Here is a 14,238-nt window from a genome sequence, read left to right on the forward strand (position 1 = left end):
GGAAAACACAGTAAAGATCGCATTACTGTGCTGGTGGGTGCGATCATGGCAGGAGATGAGGAATTGAAGCTGTTGGTAATAGGAAAACCAAGGCACCGACGATGTTTCAAAGGCGTTCAACACCTTCCCGTTGCATACCGTGCGAACGGAACAGCGTTGATGACCATGGCCATTTTCGAAAACTGGCTACGGGAGGAAGACACAAGATTTACGAGGCAAGGCAGGAAGGTTGTCTTCATTGTGAATAATTGTCCAGCCCATGGTCAGGTTGAAAGACAAGTTATCACTCTGGAGTTCTTGCCAGCCAATGCAACGACAGTGATCCAGCTGATGGATCAAGGGGTTATTCAGAACATCAAAATTCCACAGACAATTGCTCCATCGAATGCAGCTTTGTGCAGACAGCGGGAAATGCTATATCATAGATTTATCGGCAGCCGTCCACATTTTGGCTTGTGCCTGGTAACAAATGAAGGCAACAACAACATACAGATGCTTTCATCATGCTGGCTTTCAAGTGCAAGAAGCAATACCTGATGAAGAAGAAAGCCCTGCTGATGCCGACATTGAGGCATTAGCACCCTTTCACGCTGCAGGACTGCGAATAAATTGATGAAAATGTTCGTACCTGTCCTGAGGAGACTGTCAAGGAAATGATTGCCTAAGTGCAAGATGAGGATCAACCTTCCAGCAATGAAGGAGATAACAATATTGCCGGTGCAGGGGTACCATCAGATTGATCAGCTTAAAAGGCTGTTGAGCTTTTGCAGCGCTATTTTGAGCGTGAGGCTTGTCCAGAATTTCTGGCTAGTTTGTGAGGCATGGGTGCGTACCTTGTGAAAAACAACTCAAGCTTGCCAAACAAACCACCCTTCACTCCTTTTTTTTTTTTCTCCTCATCCTCATGAGTAAGGTGAGTTTTGTGCAATTTGAATAAAGTTTTTGATTCACTATATAAGTGTACTTTGCTTCAATGAAACTTCTGATAACTGGAACAGTTTCATGGATTCCCTTCGAGTTCCGTTTAAGAGGAGTCGACTGTAGCACTATTGTGTTTTAAAAGTGAGGTGTGCCAATACTGAAAGGGGGGGTAGAGAGTTCTGCACACCTATCAACTAGCTCAGTTATTTTATTATTGTCAAAAAAGTTAGTTTTCGCACTGCTTGCAGGGCCCCATCCTTTGAGCAGTGCTGCGGCTGCCTTCACATTGAACATGTTTTCCCGTGTGGCTGCGACCTGCTGCCACCTTGTGTCTCAGTGCTCCCTCACAGGACCTGGTAAGTGCATCACACACTTGCAAAAATATCCCACTCTGGTGCAGTAAAAACCCTTTGGCATGTCGAAGAAGAGGGCCACTTGCCTATTTTGCTTGCTGTATCTTTTCCTTCATTTCGTATGTCATGTCAGAATGGCTATTCCACAAAGCTTATTTGGCATAATGTCTACCTCTTCAGCATTTCCAGGTTGTGGGTTTTGCGTTTCCCAATCGCCGCTTTATTGACAGGCCCAGTAAACGCAGCCCAAAATCTTTTACTGATTAGAAAAGTCAGGGATGTCTCACGGTCAATTTACAGCAAAAAAATAAGTTGGAATGTAATTTACATTAACAGAAGTAGCCATTATTCTGGTTGACATTAAGGGAAAAAAGTCTTCCTATACTATGCACCTGTGTTTTGTTGCTCTTTGTTGTATGTGTGTGTATATACATATTTATGTACCTGTGTTAGAACTATTTGTTGGTAGTCAGACCTATGTCTGCGTTCCTTTGTGCGATGAAAAGTTAGAATGAATTGCCAACATGCCCAAACATATGTTCTTACAATGCAGGACCTCTTGTAATGCAGTTTCTTCTGACTCCGCATACTGCTTATTCAAACAAAGAAGGGTCATCATTAGTTTTATCACAGTGGACAGCCAACATCATCTGGAATGTAAAGGCTGCACTTTGTGACTTGTTAGTTTATATACTTTTCTATGGACATAAGTGCAGTGTGAATTCTATTCATTTAAGAATGCTGTTTGTGTTAACAATGTTGACACTAGAAATTTATGTAAAGATGTTTTAGCTAGGAGCATATTTATCACTAAGCAGCACAGCCACTCTTTTTGTTAAATGACAGTCTCAAGCCACTGACTGTGCTTGCTAGATTGTCTGGATGAACACTGTGCTGCTGTGTTCTTTGTTGTTTTGTATGTTTTCTCGTCATGACTGTGACATAATGGAAAATTAGTGCATGAACAAGGCCTTATGGTGGAAACTTGTCATGCAGATGTGCCTGCAGTTACAGATCTTCTGGCTGAATCTACGCTGCCACAAGACAGCTCTTTCGCTACCGTCACCAATGGTCAGAATGCTTTCCAGCAGTTTTCATTTGCCATAAATATGAAAGCACATTTTGTTATTCTACAACAGCAGGACGTTCTTTGTCTAGCTGCTTTCTTTTTACATCACAATCGTCTCCATTCCTTAGTTATTGATCTCGTCATCTTGTTTGATCTGTTTACCCTGATCACGAAACCTATAATTCATTGCTTGCAAGTTCTTTCACTTTGCAATCAAGTGCCATCTGTAGCCCTCCTCATATTGGCACCAACAGTACCTTGGTGAAACAGGACAGCCTGTTTATGTTAGATTGAACAGGCATCGCGCACACAGGGCGAAGAAATTACTGAATCAGTGGCACTGCATTTCAATGGATAGAGGATACGCACTCCGCCTTGACCCGCAAACGAGCAACACAATCGCCGTGCCATCTTAAAGGTCCGTTCCTATGTGCGTCCAGCTGTCTGTGCTTCTGCATGCAGAAGGTATTCCAGAGGTTACTAGACATCCAAGTTGCCTTACAGATCTCGGGCACAGCACGTGCAGTGAGTTTTTCACTCGTGTCGCCAGCGTGTGGACCGCCAAAATGGCGACCTCGACGCTAGTAATCCTCGCCGATGACGTCAAGTGCACACCCTCTATACTCAGCGACAGCTTATCTTGACATTGGAGTTGAGGCTACACAGTGCAAGTGGGGCTTCCGCACATTTGTGTTGATCTGAAAAAAGTGCAGCAGCTTGCTGCTGATTTTAGTTATGCTCGTTGGCATCATTAATTTGTTTACAAAATTATATATGCACAAAGGTGAATGGGAGAAGCATTTCGATGGTTTAGTGTACATTTTAGTGTTTAGTGTCATGTTACAACTGTATTTTTCTTCAAAAACTAAGCAGTGCATTTGCAGCCGCACATTGCTCCACTGTGTCATGGATGCCATGTTTATTTTGGGAAAATGGGTGTAATGAAAAAATGTTGCTCTCTAAGAAATGGAAAAAAAGGAACGCATCCTTACAAAGTGAACAGTAGCTGTATTTTAGCTATGACTGCCCCAGCTGTTTAAGCCTGTGGTAACCTCGCTACTCACCGTAACGAAAGATCACCACAGGTTCAGGCTTAGCGAGCCACATGGCTGCGTTTATCTTCACCTGCTCACGTGTAGTGCACCGCTCAACTAGAAGGCATTTAGCGTGGCGCTGCAAAACAGACAGTGTTCGATCCTAACAAGACACACATACACTTTATTGCCATTCTTGGTAACATTTCGATGTGCACACAGTGAACGAGAAAACAGAATGTGTGCAGACAAACAAGCGCAAACTCACAACTCGGCCTTCCGTTTTCCCATTCACTGTGTGCGCATCAAAATGTCACCAAGAATGTTTTCAAACCAACTCTCCCAGCTTTCCATACTATTACACTTTATTGCCTTTGGTGGCACCCCAAACACAATACAATGTCCGCTCCCAGGACGTGGGGAGCCAAGGCTCCCGCACGCCGACGTTCACCAAAAAAGGAAGATCGCAAGCACGTCGTAGCTAACAGCGGCGAGCTTTGACACGCTAATCGGGGAAAGCTCCCTCACGGCTAAACTGGGTCTGGTCACGAGAGTTAGGGCAAACCTCATACACGAAGGCCTCTAGCAAGTGCGGCTTGGTGTTGTACGTCTACGTCAAGCACAAGGCACCGCTGCTTGGCTAATCGCATGGAATCGGAGCTAGCGCCAAGGATGCCTAGGCAACCAGGCACGCTACAGTTTGACGATCCCCAAAGGGGAGGGGGACGAAGGAAAACACGTGCTTACCCTGCACTAGCTGAGGAGAGAGAGATAATCTTCCTGGCACGCTCGTGATTCGACCTCGCCAACTCTTGCAGCCCTGAAAACATCTGACGTGCCTGTGCACAGTGCCATCTATCGCCACCCACCGTGACAAGAGCACGAAAAAATGAAAGGGAGCGGCAGAACAGCAGAAATGCCTGCAATATGAAATCGACACGTACTGCTGACTGGGCGAGTTGGTGCATGATAAAATGGTATTACTTAAGCACAGCTCAGTTTGAGCGTGAAGAAAAGATGCTGTACGGTCAAGAAGGGGGGGAAATACAGACGACAGTATGAGTGCTAACTTCAAAGTTGTATTTATTGCGTGACCTTACAGCACATTATATAGCTCACCTTGCTGCACACGTGACACCACACACATGACAAAACTGCAAACGTGTGGTGCAGCACACATTACATGCACTCTATTCTTTGACTAGTGTGTCATCTTGGGCCGCAATCGTAACCTAGTTGACCCGAGAAATTATTAAAGTGAACACTATCGCAAGAATTAGGGAATCCTAAAGCTTCGCCTTTAGGAGTTGAACATGATAGCGACATCCTGTTACTAGTGCGTATACTTCAAACACTTTGTGCATGAAATTTTTTCAAATTTGCTATGCACCCACTACGTGGTCTAAAGGGCCACTCACCAGGTTTGACAATTTCGAGCTGACAAGCGCAACGTGTAAATGAGGCGTTCATCATCACGTCTGCCAAAATTTGCAACGCTACGCGTCGCGGAAATGGGTCAAATTTCAAGATGAACGCTGCTCCTCCTCCCTTCTGCCGGCACGCGCCCAGAGAATGAGGGCATGATGTGCGCTTTGAATGGCCTTACATACACGGCAATGCAGTGACATTGGTCCTCTACATAGACAACTCTGCTCCGACGTTAGAAACAGTGGCACGTGACATGGCAAAAATTATTTAAAATGGCATGCTTAGTTTACGTATTGAGTTTACGTATCAGTGTCCTTCGGGCAAAAGCCATTTGATGGATTGGTATTCGTTATTGCCATGTGGAAATATATGTGGCTCAGACAGCCTTTCGCATGTCCTCAAAGCTGCCTATATTTTTTCTAATGGCTAAACCGTAATACTTTTGAAACTCTGCAAACAATGCGCGCATACAACGCATTCAAAGAAAACCTTCAGCTAAACAATGACCTGGCAGATGCACTTGTTGCCAGACCAAATATCATTCCCACTAAACTTGTCAAAAAATTAGTGCCCTTCATTTCGGCGCTTCTTTAACTGCCCATGCGTTTCGCGTAGGTTTCAAAATAAGTGATTTTTAGACAGAAAGAAGTAGTGCTAGAACAAACAAATGACTGATTCTTGTTCAGAAAAGGCTCCCGATTTCAAATTGCGCAAAAAGAAAAACTTTTTTTTTTTTTCAATATTGTTGCTTACCCTAAAGTCGATGGTAATTGCTGAAATAGGTCCGGAAACTTCATCATGTTACTTTTGTGCCAAGGAAGTGCTTATTTGGAAATAAAACCACATTTTAGTGGTCCGCATCGCGTTGGAGCACTTCAAGTGCCCCGCTTGAAAGCAGTCAGTCTCACGTCACTGTTGCCAGGCCCATTGTTACCCGCCTGTACTGCATGGCCGCCTACATTAGTAGCAACAGAGCGAAAGTAGCGGGAGCCACAGCACCAACAACAGACATTGATTGATTTTCTCCTTGCTTGGTTCAACTGAACCCCACTAGATGGCACCACCTATCCAGCTTAACAAGGCGAATACGAAATTTTTCGAGCCACTCGTGCCATTCCCCATAGTAATGCAAGGCAGTTCTTTTTTCTGTAGATTAAATAGAAACGAACAAGCAGCATTTTATTGCGTCTCTTGATGCATGAAAGGTTCTTTTTTTTATTGCGGCTAGTTTGATTACTAGTGATTAATTGTATTTAGACACTCATGTTGTGGGGATTATTTCGCAAAGGCCCCACTCGCAGCAAACATGTGGTACATTTATCTTAATTTCTCGGTAAGCAGAGCACTGCTGTGGATAACACTACTGCTGTTATAGATGTCATATATTGAGCTTTCACTCCAACCTAAATTGTTATTTGCCTTTGATGTCCCTTTAGAAATTGTGACATTGGTTATTGTTCTTGCATTTAATCATAGTAGTATCACACGAGCCGAAATTCTGAAATTGTCAGGATTGAAGCCTCGCCAAACTACATCAAAGCTGCTGGAAAACATTGACCACATTCGATGCTACATTGCAGACATGGGACAGTGACGGAATTTCTGCTCCAATTACTCCAAACTGCTTCAAAGGAGGAATGCGGCTCCAAAGTGGTGTTTGCTAATTAAAAAAAAACTATAAGTTGAACCATGTTTCCATCTAGTGAGCCTAAACAAAAACAAGCTGTATACACTATAATTCTAGTATGCTAATAAGTGGTGTAAATCTAGAAGAATCACAAGGGGTCACACAAATCTGGCCATGGTGGCCATTTTGTTTTTGTTTTTTTTTAATATTTTTTGCCTTTATTTATATAAAAATTAAATCATGTTTTAAAATTAAAAAAAAAACAAGCATGAGGTCCAAGCTTGAGCAGTTGCATTGTTCTATTCAGTCTCTTTTTAACCTTTTGCGATTTCCATAGTTCACACAGCTAAGGGGCATTTAACACAGTTTTTCAGTAAAAGATAAGCAGCCTTTTAAGAAGTTGATTTCATTATAGTTAACTGTTAACTCAGTTATATCATGTGCTAAAGCTAAATCTCGGGGGGGGGGGGGGGGGGGGGGAAAGAGTGTAAGAAGCATATACACACATCCTAGGAAAAATAGCTGCAGCTTTGAAGAAAATCCCACGTGTCCAGCCGTTGCTTCCAGTGACACTCCATGCTCACAAATTTTTTATATCATGTAATGCTTGCTCATTTATGCAAAACGGGCAAAAATGCTATAGGCCCGTGTGCTCAAATTTGGGTGCACGTTAAAAAACCCCAGGTGGTGAAAATTTCCGGAGCCCTCCACTGCGGCGTCTCTCGTAATAAAATGGTGGTTTTAGGAAAAGGCGTTGAAGAGTGTCTTGCAAACTTGCAAGTCACTGCTCTGAAATAACAATTTGAATATAATGTAGTGTAATAATGTATAGTGTAATATAATATAGTCCAGTGGAAAGAGCTTCCAAATTCTGTGTGGTCACCATGCCACTAAACCATTGCGCGGCTGACAATAGTGGCTACATGCTCCACGCACACTCGTTTGCCCATCGAAGTCAGATTGTGTCACTTTGCCCTGAGGAGATGCCCTGCCGTGTTCTCAGTGGCCGTTCGACGGGAGATGGCAGCATGGTATTTTGAGTCGCACGCATCTTGCACATTGACAACAAGTCATTCTGGTTGGTGGAAGAGGATAAACAAACAAAGATGCATCAGCACCTTGGCTTCTATTCATATTACCACTGTGCATTGGATCTTCATTTATTTCACTTTATGCATGACCTGATTGTGAAGAGGGCTTAAATTCAACAACGGCAATTTTTTTATGCTGTTGAATTTTTTTCTACGTTTATCTGTGTGAAAAAGAATCCTTGGTAACTATAGTTGGCCTTAAAAGTGAAATTAACCAATTTTGATATTATGAAGTCGTATTGCCAATTTCACTAGCTTTGTTATACAGTTGAATCCCACTATAACGAAGTTCACTACAGCGAAATTTCTGCCATATCAAATAATTTTCTATTTCCCATCAGCCACCCACAGAAAACAATGTGAAAAATGTCTGGTCACAACAAATACTTTTGCTGGATACTTCCGCTACAACGAAGTTTTCACGAGTACCACCATATAAGGAAAATAAGCTTGCCTAGGATCACTGCCGAATTACGCTATAGACTTGGCGATTTTTGATTAGCTCCTGACATATAGAACTCGTTGCCGCATCGCAACACCTTACCGGAGCCATGCTTTCTGCTACCACACGCTCATTCTGGTGAATTGTTCATCATTGAGATGCTCGGCAACAGATCCTCACCCACCATATGATTCTGCCAGTGGGTTTCATGCACGTGCGGGCCACGGCAGAATTATTCTTTGAGAACTCCCTCCATGTTTTTAACGTCGCGATAAAAAAATGTACTGCTGGGCGTCACTAGTTCTGCGATCTTGAATGAAGCCCTCGGCGACAAAAGTACGCGTGCATCTAACGCAAACCGACTTGACCCAATAGTACTGCTTGCCATAACGCTGCAGACAAGGATAGCAACAACACAGTTCTAAGGGCACACGCACGGCTAGCGCAGCGCGCACAGGTTTCCGTTCGCCGCAACCGCTTCACAGGAAACCGCGGTCGCTGTCGTCGCGTTTGTCGATAAGGAATAGGCTGCGAAGGTGCGCAGCTAACATGGCTGTATATTGCGGTCAATAAAGCCGTAAAATTGTACGGAGCGGCTTTCCTGTCTTTTACTTATTGCTATGGTATTACGGAGCTTCGGCACTTTCAGTTGCAGTGTTTAGTTGGTCTCTATCGAAGCTTTGGAACCATAGAATTAATATACTTGGAACGCTCGTTTGCAGCGCTGCACACTCGGCACGCTTCAAGGGTCGTCTGAGAATGGCGTTTCTTATGTATAACCCGCCTGTGCATATCATCGGCACCACCAACAGCAAACCGTGGGATAAAGAAAAAAAAGTATCCGCGTATTGACACAAGACCTTCTTTCCTGCATTACCGTGAAGGGGTGCCGTAAAGCCAGCTTGCGCACCAAAATTCTCGTATATTATTCACGCCGACTTCAGCTCCAAATTTTCTGTATATTTTGATCCTGTTATACGCGAAAAAATACGTTCAATCGATGTACGACCAGGTACGTTCCACTTAGCAAGAGTTTAATGCATATGCTTGCTGGTACCAACGGACGAGTCGTAATCATCAGATCTCACCAAATTTTGTGGTGTAATATTGCTACAACGAAATTCCGTAGCAACAAATTTTTCTCACGTGTTCTGTCAATTTTGTTGTCACAGAATTTGAGTGTATTGAGGTTTAATTGTGTTAATGACTGTATTGGGGTTTAATTGTATTAATGAAGCAGTATAAATGAACATTTTCCTTTATGAATTGTATCACTACTGATAGTCACACTCCTTTTCCACTTGGATGACAAGGTTTGAAGCATCTATGAATACAGTACACTCTCATCAAACGGCTCCCAAATCGATCACTAAAATGTGCCATTATACAGAAGTTCCACTTATTGAAAAGTAAATGGGGCCCCGCCGCGGTGGTCTAGTGGCTAAGGTACTCGGCTGCTGACCCGCAGGTCGCGGGTTCGATTCCCGGCTGCGGCGGCTGCATTTCCGATGGAGGCGGAAATGTTGTAGGCCCGTGTACTCAGATTTGGGTGCACGTAAAAGAACCCCAAGTGGTCAAAATTTCCGGAGTCCTCCACTGCGGCGTCTCTCATAATCAAATGGTGGTTTTGGGACGTTAAACCCCACAAATCAATCAATCATGAATCAATCAATGAAAAGTAAATGGGACAGAATTTAAGTACGTATATTAGGAGTATGGAAGCTTGGGTGAGTTTGGCATAGTGGAAAAACTTCACAGCGCCGAAAACAAGGACAGGTGAAAAAAAGGGGACAGTGCTAGTGCTGTAACGAGACCAGCGACATTAAAAGAAGTAATTCTATTCAAGTAGCAATTTTGCTTGAAAAGTTTTCTGTTTCACCAATAGTCTACCATTTCACATTGTTAGGGATATAAAAGATGCACGGTAGTGGAATTCGATGTAATGTTTAGTGAAGCAATATGACCTTTAACAAGGCCGAGGCCTATTGTTGCACTATTGTTGTCTCTTCTGGGCCTCATCTGTTTCTCTGTGCAACTGCAGGCAGGATTCCTGGTGCTGAAGTGGAAGAAGAGTCTTCACGTTACTCTCCTCCGCTAAGCAGGTGAGTGCAAACTCCTCCAGACCTTTCACTCAACGTTTTCTCAGCAAACACAACATTTCTCACTCATTGACTCTTGCTGCCAAAAATGCAGTAGTTTTATAGAAGCCAAATTTTAGCTGATCCTGGGCACACAGCTCACACTGCGGCATTTGCTGCGAAAAGTACGCCGACAGGTGTTTTGCGGCAGCCAGCATCATTATAAGCGTTGTACAATCCACCTTTGCATGCCTCTACAGCGCATGCGCGACCCCCTGGCGGCTCTGGAAAACGATCTGTGGGGCGCCGTTACAGACGCCGCCTGTTCTTTCGCGGTGGCATCGGTGGTGAGAGTGATGTGAGTGGTGCGAGCGGCACAATCAATAAATTTATGTTTTAATGTGATTATGTTAGTGCGATGCCAGCAACTAGTACAGCTCATAGATGTATTTATGGAGGCGTACCCAGCAGCAGCATTATCTTCTTCTCCACTTCTCATTGGTGAAACATGACAATCAGCACCTCTAAGCGTGCATCAAGGCCGTTAGGCACCACAATGAAGACAGTAGTTTGTGGCAGCCTTTGACTCTGCAAGACAGTGCGAAAAGCAGTTCATGAAAGGCATGTGTGTGCTAACTAAATGAATATGTCAAGTTTTCTGTAGGGCGTGGAACAAGTGTGTGCTTTGTGTCTGTCTCGTCGCTCAGCAGTGCAATAGCCACGACTTTTCTGTGTACTATATGTTTTCTGCATTTGTTTTGGAATGACGACAACAGCAAAGTATGGTTAAGTGAGCCTTGGTTTACTTCAGTCTCATCGCAACTGCGCTGTTCATTTTGGAATCTTCTATATATCAAAAAAGAGTCACTGTAAATTGTTCGCTTGAACATAATGATTGCAAAACGGAGCAGTTTTGTCATCTGTCATTCACATACTTTGAGTGGTTCAATGCTGTTGTTGAAGTACATTTGTCGTTCGGTGAAAAAGCAAAAAACATTTGCGTTTGTTGAGGTGACTGCTGCGTGCTGATTCATAAATCTTGCAAAATTTCCACGTGCGTGCCTTTTTCTTGTTACCGTAAAGTGATGTTCACAGATATTGCAGGTTTGCCATCTAATTTACTCTGGCACCTCCATTTCGGTTAACGACACTGGAAAGTACATAGCCAGGGTGTCTACCAACCTGGAAAACCTGAAAAACCTGGAAATGTCAGGGAATTTGGACCCTTCTGGAAAAGTCAGGGAATTTCTGAAAAACCTGGCCAGGTCATGGAAACTTACAGCAGTTCTGTGCGGCTGTCAAAAATATAAGCATTACCATTGATCAAAGCTTGCAATGTCGCTCTTCCAACTGCAACTAGTACAGTGAGCTGCTAGAAGAGGTGTGAAAAAAAAAAAGTGCATAACTGTTGCTTCTCAGTGTAAACACGAAAGGATACCCCGACTTATGGAACACAAAGTTTACTGACTTTTCGGCACCCGATATGGGAAAGAGCCTTGTTCACAATAAAAGCCATAAGAAAGGCACGGCGTATCTAAGCATGCCTGAATACATGACGTAAGCAGCGAGAGTAAATTGTCAGAAGTGCCCCATCACTCCTGTTCAGCGTTTGTACACTCGTCTGTATCTTGATTCCAGGTGCAGGCATGATGCAAGCTTATTTTAAATGCGGAGTATTTTATAGTCACACCTACTCACAAATCCGGCATTGGCGGTGGTGTCCACACCCTACTGCACATGCTTGCATCTCGCGTCTCGTGCCGCATGCTCGCGCCTCGTGCCCTCCCTCTCGCCTTGCATGGCTCACGCAGGCAGCATCTGCTGGTAAAATCTGACTGCTCACGCTGCACAACCGTTCACTTGCATGTATATGTAGGCACTGGATTGGGCATTCAGAATTCAGTCAATCGAGTCTTTACTTGGCTTTTGCTTGACTTGACGCTTTGCTTACTCGAGTAGGTGCAATGGAAGCAACAGTACTTTCAACCAGTATTGGGGCATAAGCCAATATCAGCGTCCCACCACTCGTTGAAGGTGATGTTATTCCTTCATTCAATAAATACGAATATTGAAGACAAAATAACAATTATGCATTCCCAAACCATACTCAATTATGCAACATTCACATGATATCCCACCACAGTGTAATGCATTAATTCGAGTTCCCCCCCCCCCCCCTTCAAAGGGTGCATGCGGGTTTTTTACCAGTCTATTTGGTGCTCTGTGGATTCTGCGTGTTCAGCGAGGGCAGTCGAGGCCACGCATTGTTTCATGGCATCATATTTCTGTTGTTTAACTTTTCTCTTAAAATCACCCGTTTCACTGATATACAGTCGCGGCCACGTCTGTGTAGAGCACGCGAGCAGCTCGTTTCCACTCTGCGGGGCGAAACCTTCAGGTATGATCAGGCTCTGACGTGCTCAGCCTGACAACTAGGCCACGCGTTCACCTGTTGCACCAATTCAGAGCCCGAAACTCCGTCAGGGTTTTGACCCGTTGAGTGAAAACCGGCTTCTCACAAACTCTACACAGACGTCGCCGTGGCTGTACTGGTTGTCACAATTGTGGCAGCCTATGGCATAAACAAGACCAAGCAAATCCCTGCTCGGCAACCTGTCCTTCACATTGGCTACAGCATTCCTTAGGTTCCACGTTGGTACATGCACTATTTTGATGTGTGTTGCTTCTACATATTGCACAGCATTTCTGAGTTTCGAACCACATCATTACCCACGTCTGGAAACTTATGCATGTTTGTCTAGGCCACAATTTCGGCTTCGCTTGAAGGTCGTCTAGTTCGTCAAGGCTAGAACTGCCATCAGCAGAAGCTTGCCATGCTACTCAGGCATTTTATTATTATTATTATTATTATTATTATTATTATTATTATTATTATTATTATTATTATTATTATTATTATTGTGACAAAGCCTTCGAACAGTGGGTCGTCCTTGTGGTGACGCCACTTCTCGTCACACGCCTGGTCAGCTCGGCTTGCATGTTTTCGTCATTGTCATTTGATGTGGTGCGCAGACGTCCTTTAGCCCTCGCTTGCTGCCAGCGTGGTCGAGCCGGGAATGCTCGCCAGGTAGGGACTCGAGCTTGGGGATTTTTTTGGAGCGAAGTCGATCACTGCTGCGATCCCGGCACGGCAACGTTCATGCCGGGCGTGCATAAGAATTTTACGGGCTGGGCTTGGGAGCCGGCTGAACGAAGTAGGACCGTTCCTAGGCCTAGGCACGTGCTCGGCACGCGCTTACAAAAGCCAAGACTAATTACACCGTCACTGAGAAAGAATGTCTGGTCAATCGTCTAGGCCCTTACCAAGTTCCGACCTTATTTGTATGGTCGCCCATTTGATGTAGTCACCGACCATCACGCACTATGCTGGTTGTCGTCATTGAAAGATCCCTCAGGCCGTCTCGCCCGGTGGCCACTTCGCCTGCAAGACTACGACATCCGCGTGCTGTACCGCAACGGAAGGCAACATGCTGACGCCGATGCCCTGTCGCGCTCTCCCTTGCCTGACGACGATGCCCACGACTCGGCATCTCACCTTACCATTTCTTCCATTAGCATTCATGCCATTGCTACTGAACAGCGCAAGGATCAATGGATTGCCTCACTGGTAGACTTGCTGACTGATCCATCCACTCCATCCACTCGCGCGTTGCGTCGTCAAGCCCACCATTTCACCGTTCGCGACGACCTCCTCCACCGGCGCAATTACAACGGTGACGGCCGCCAGTGGCTACTAGTCATACCCCGCAGTCTGCGCTATAACATATGCGAATTCTTTCATTCTGATTCGCAATGTGCGCACTCCGGGGTATCGAAGACTTACCACCGCATTTGCCATTGGTACTTTTGGCGCGGCATGTACCGCTACGTGCAGAAATTCGTTCAATCCTGCATAGAATGTCAGCGCGCAAAACTTCAATGCACCTGTCGCCGGTAGGTCTGCAACCTCTACCTTGCCCTGCCAGGCCGTTTGGGCGCGTTGGCATCGATTTGTATGGGCCATTTCTACTAACGTTGGCTGGTAACCGCTGGGCCATTGTTGCTGTGGACCACCTCACGCGATACGCCGAAACTGCCGCTCTCCCCGCGGCTACAGTGAGCGATGTGGCCTCCTTCCTGCTCCAACGATTCATGCTGCGACACGGTCCACCTCAGGAACTGCTCAGTGATCGAG

General features: G+C 44.9%; 1 protein-coding gene across 1 annotated transcript in view; it reads left to right on the forward strand.

Moving 5' to 3' along the window:
• LOC119183274 (nonsense-mediated mRNA decay factor SMG5) overlaps positions 1–14,238 on the forward strand; it is a 114,183-nt gene that overhangs the window by 67,080 nt on the left and 32,865 nt on the right. The window contains exons 10-12 of the mRNA XM_037433641.2: positions 1,170–1,277; positions 2,271–2,345; positions 10,007–10,067. Of these exons, the coding sequence (XP_037289538.2) occupies positions 1,170–1,277; positions 2,271–2,345; positions 10,007–10,067 (244 nt within the window). The remainder of the gene's footprint in view (positions 1–1,169; positions 1,278–2,270; positions 2,346–10,006; positions 10,068–14,238) is intronic.

The sequence above is a fragment of the Rhipicephalus microplus genome, chromosome 3 (assembly GCF_043290135.1).
Source record: "Rhipicephalus microplus isolate Deutch F79 chromosome 3, USDA_Rmic, whole genome shotgun sequence".
Classification (NCBI taxonomy): Eukaryota; Metazoa; Arthropoda; class Arachnida; order Ixodida; family Ixodidae; genus Rhipicephalus; species Rhipicephalus microplus.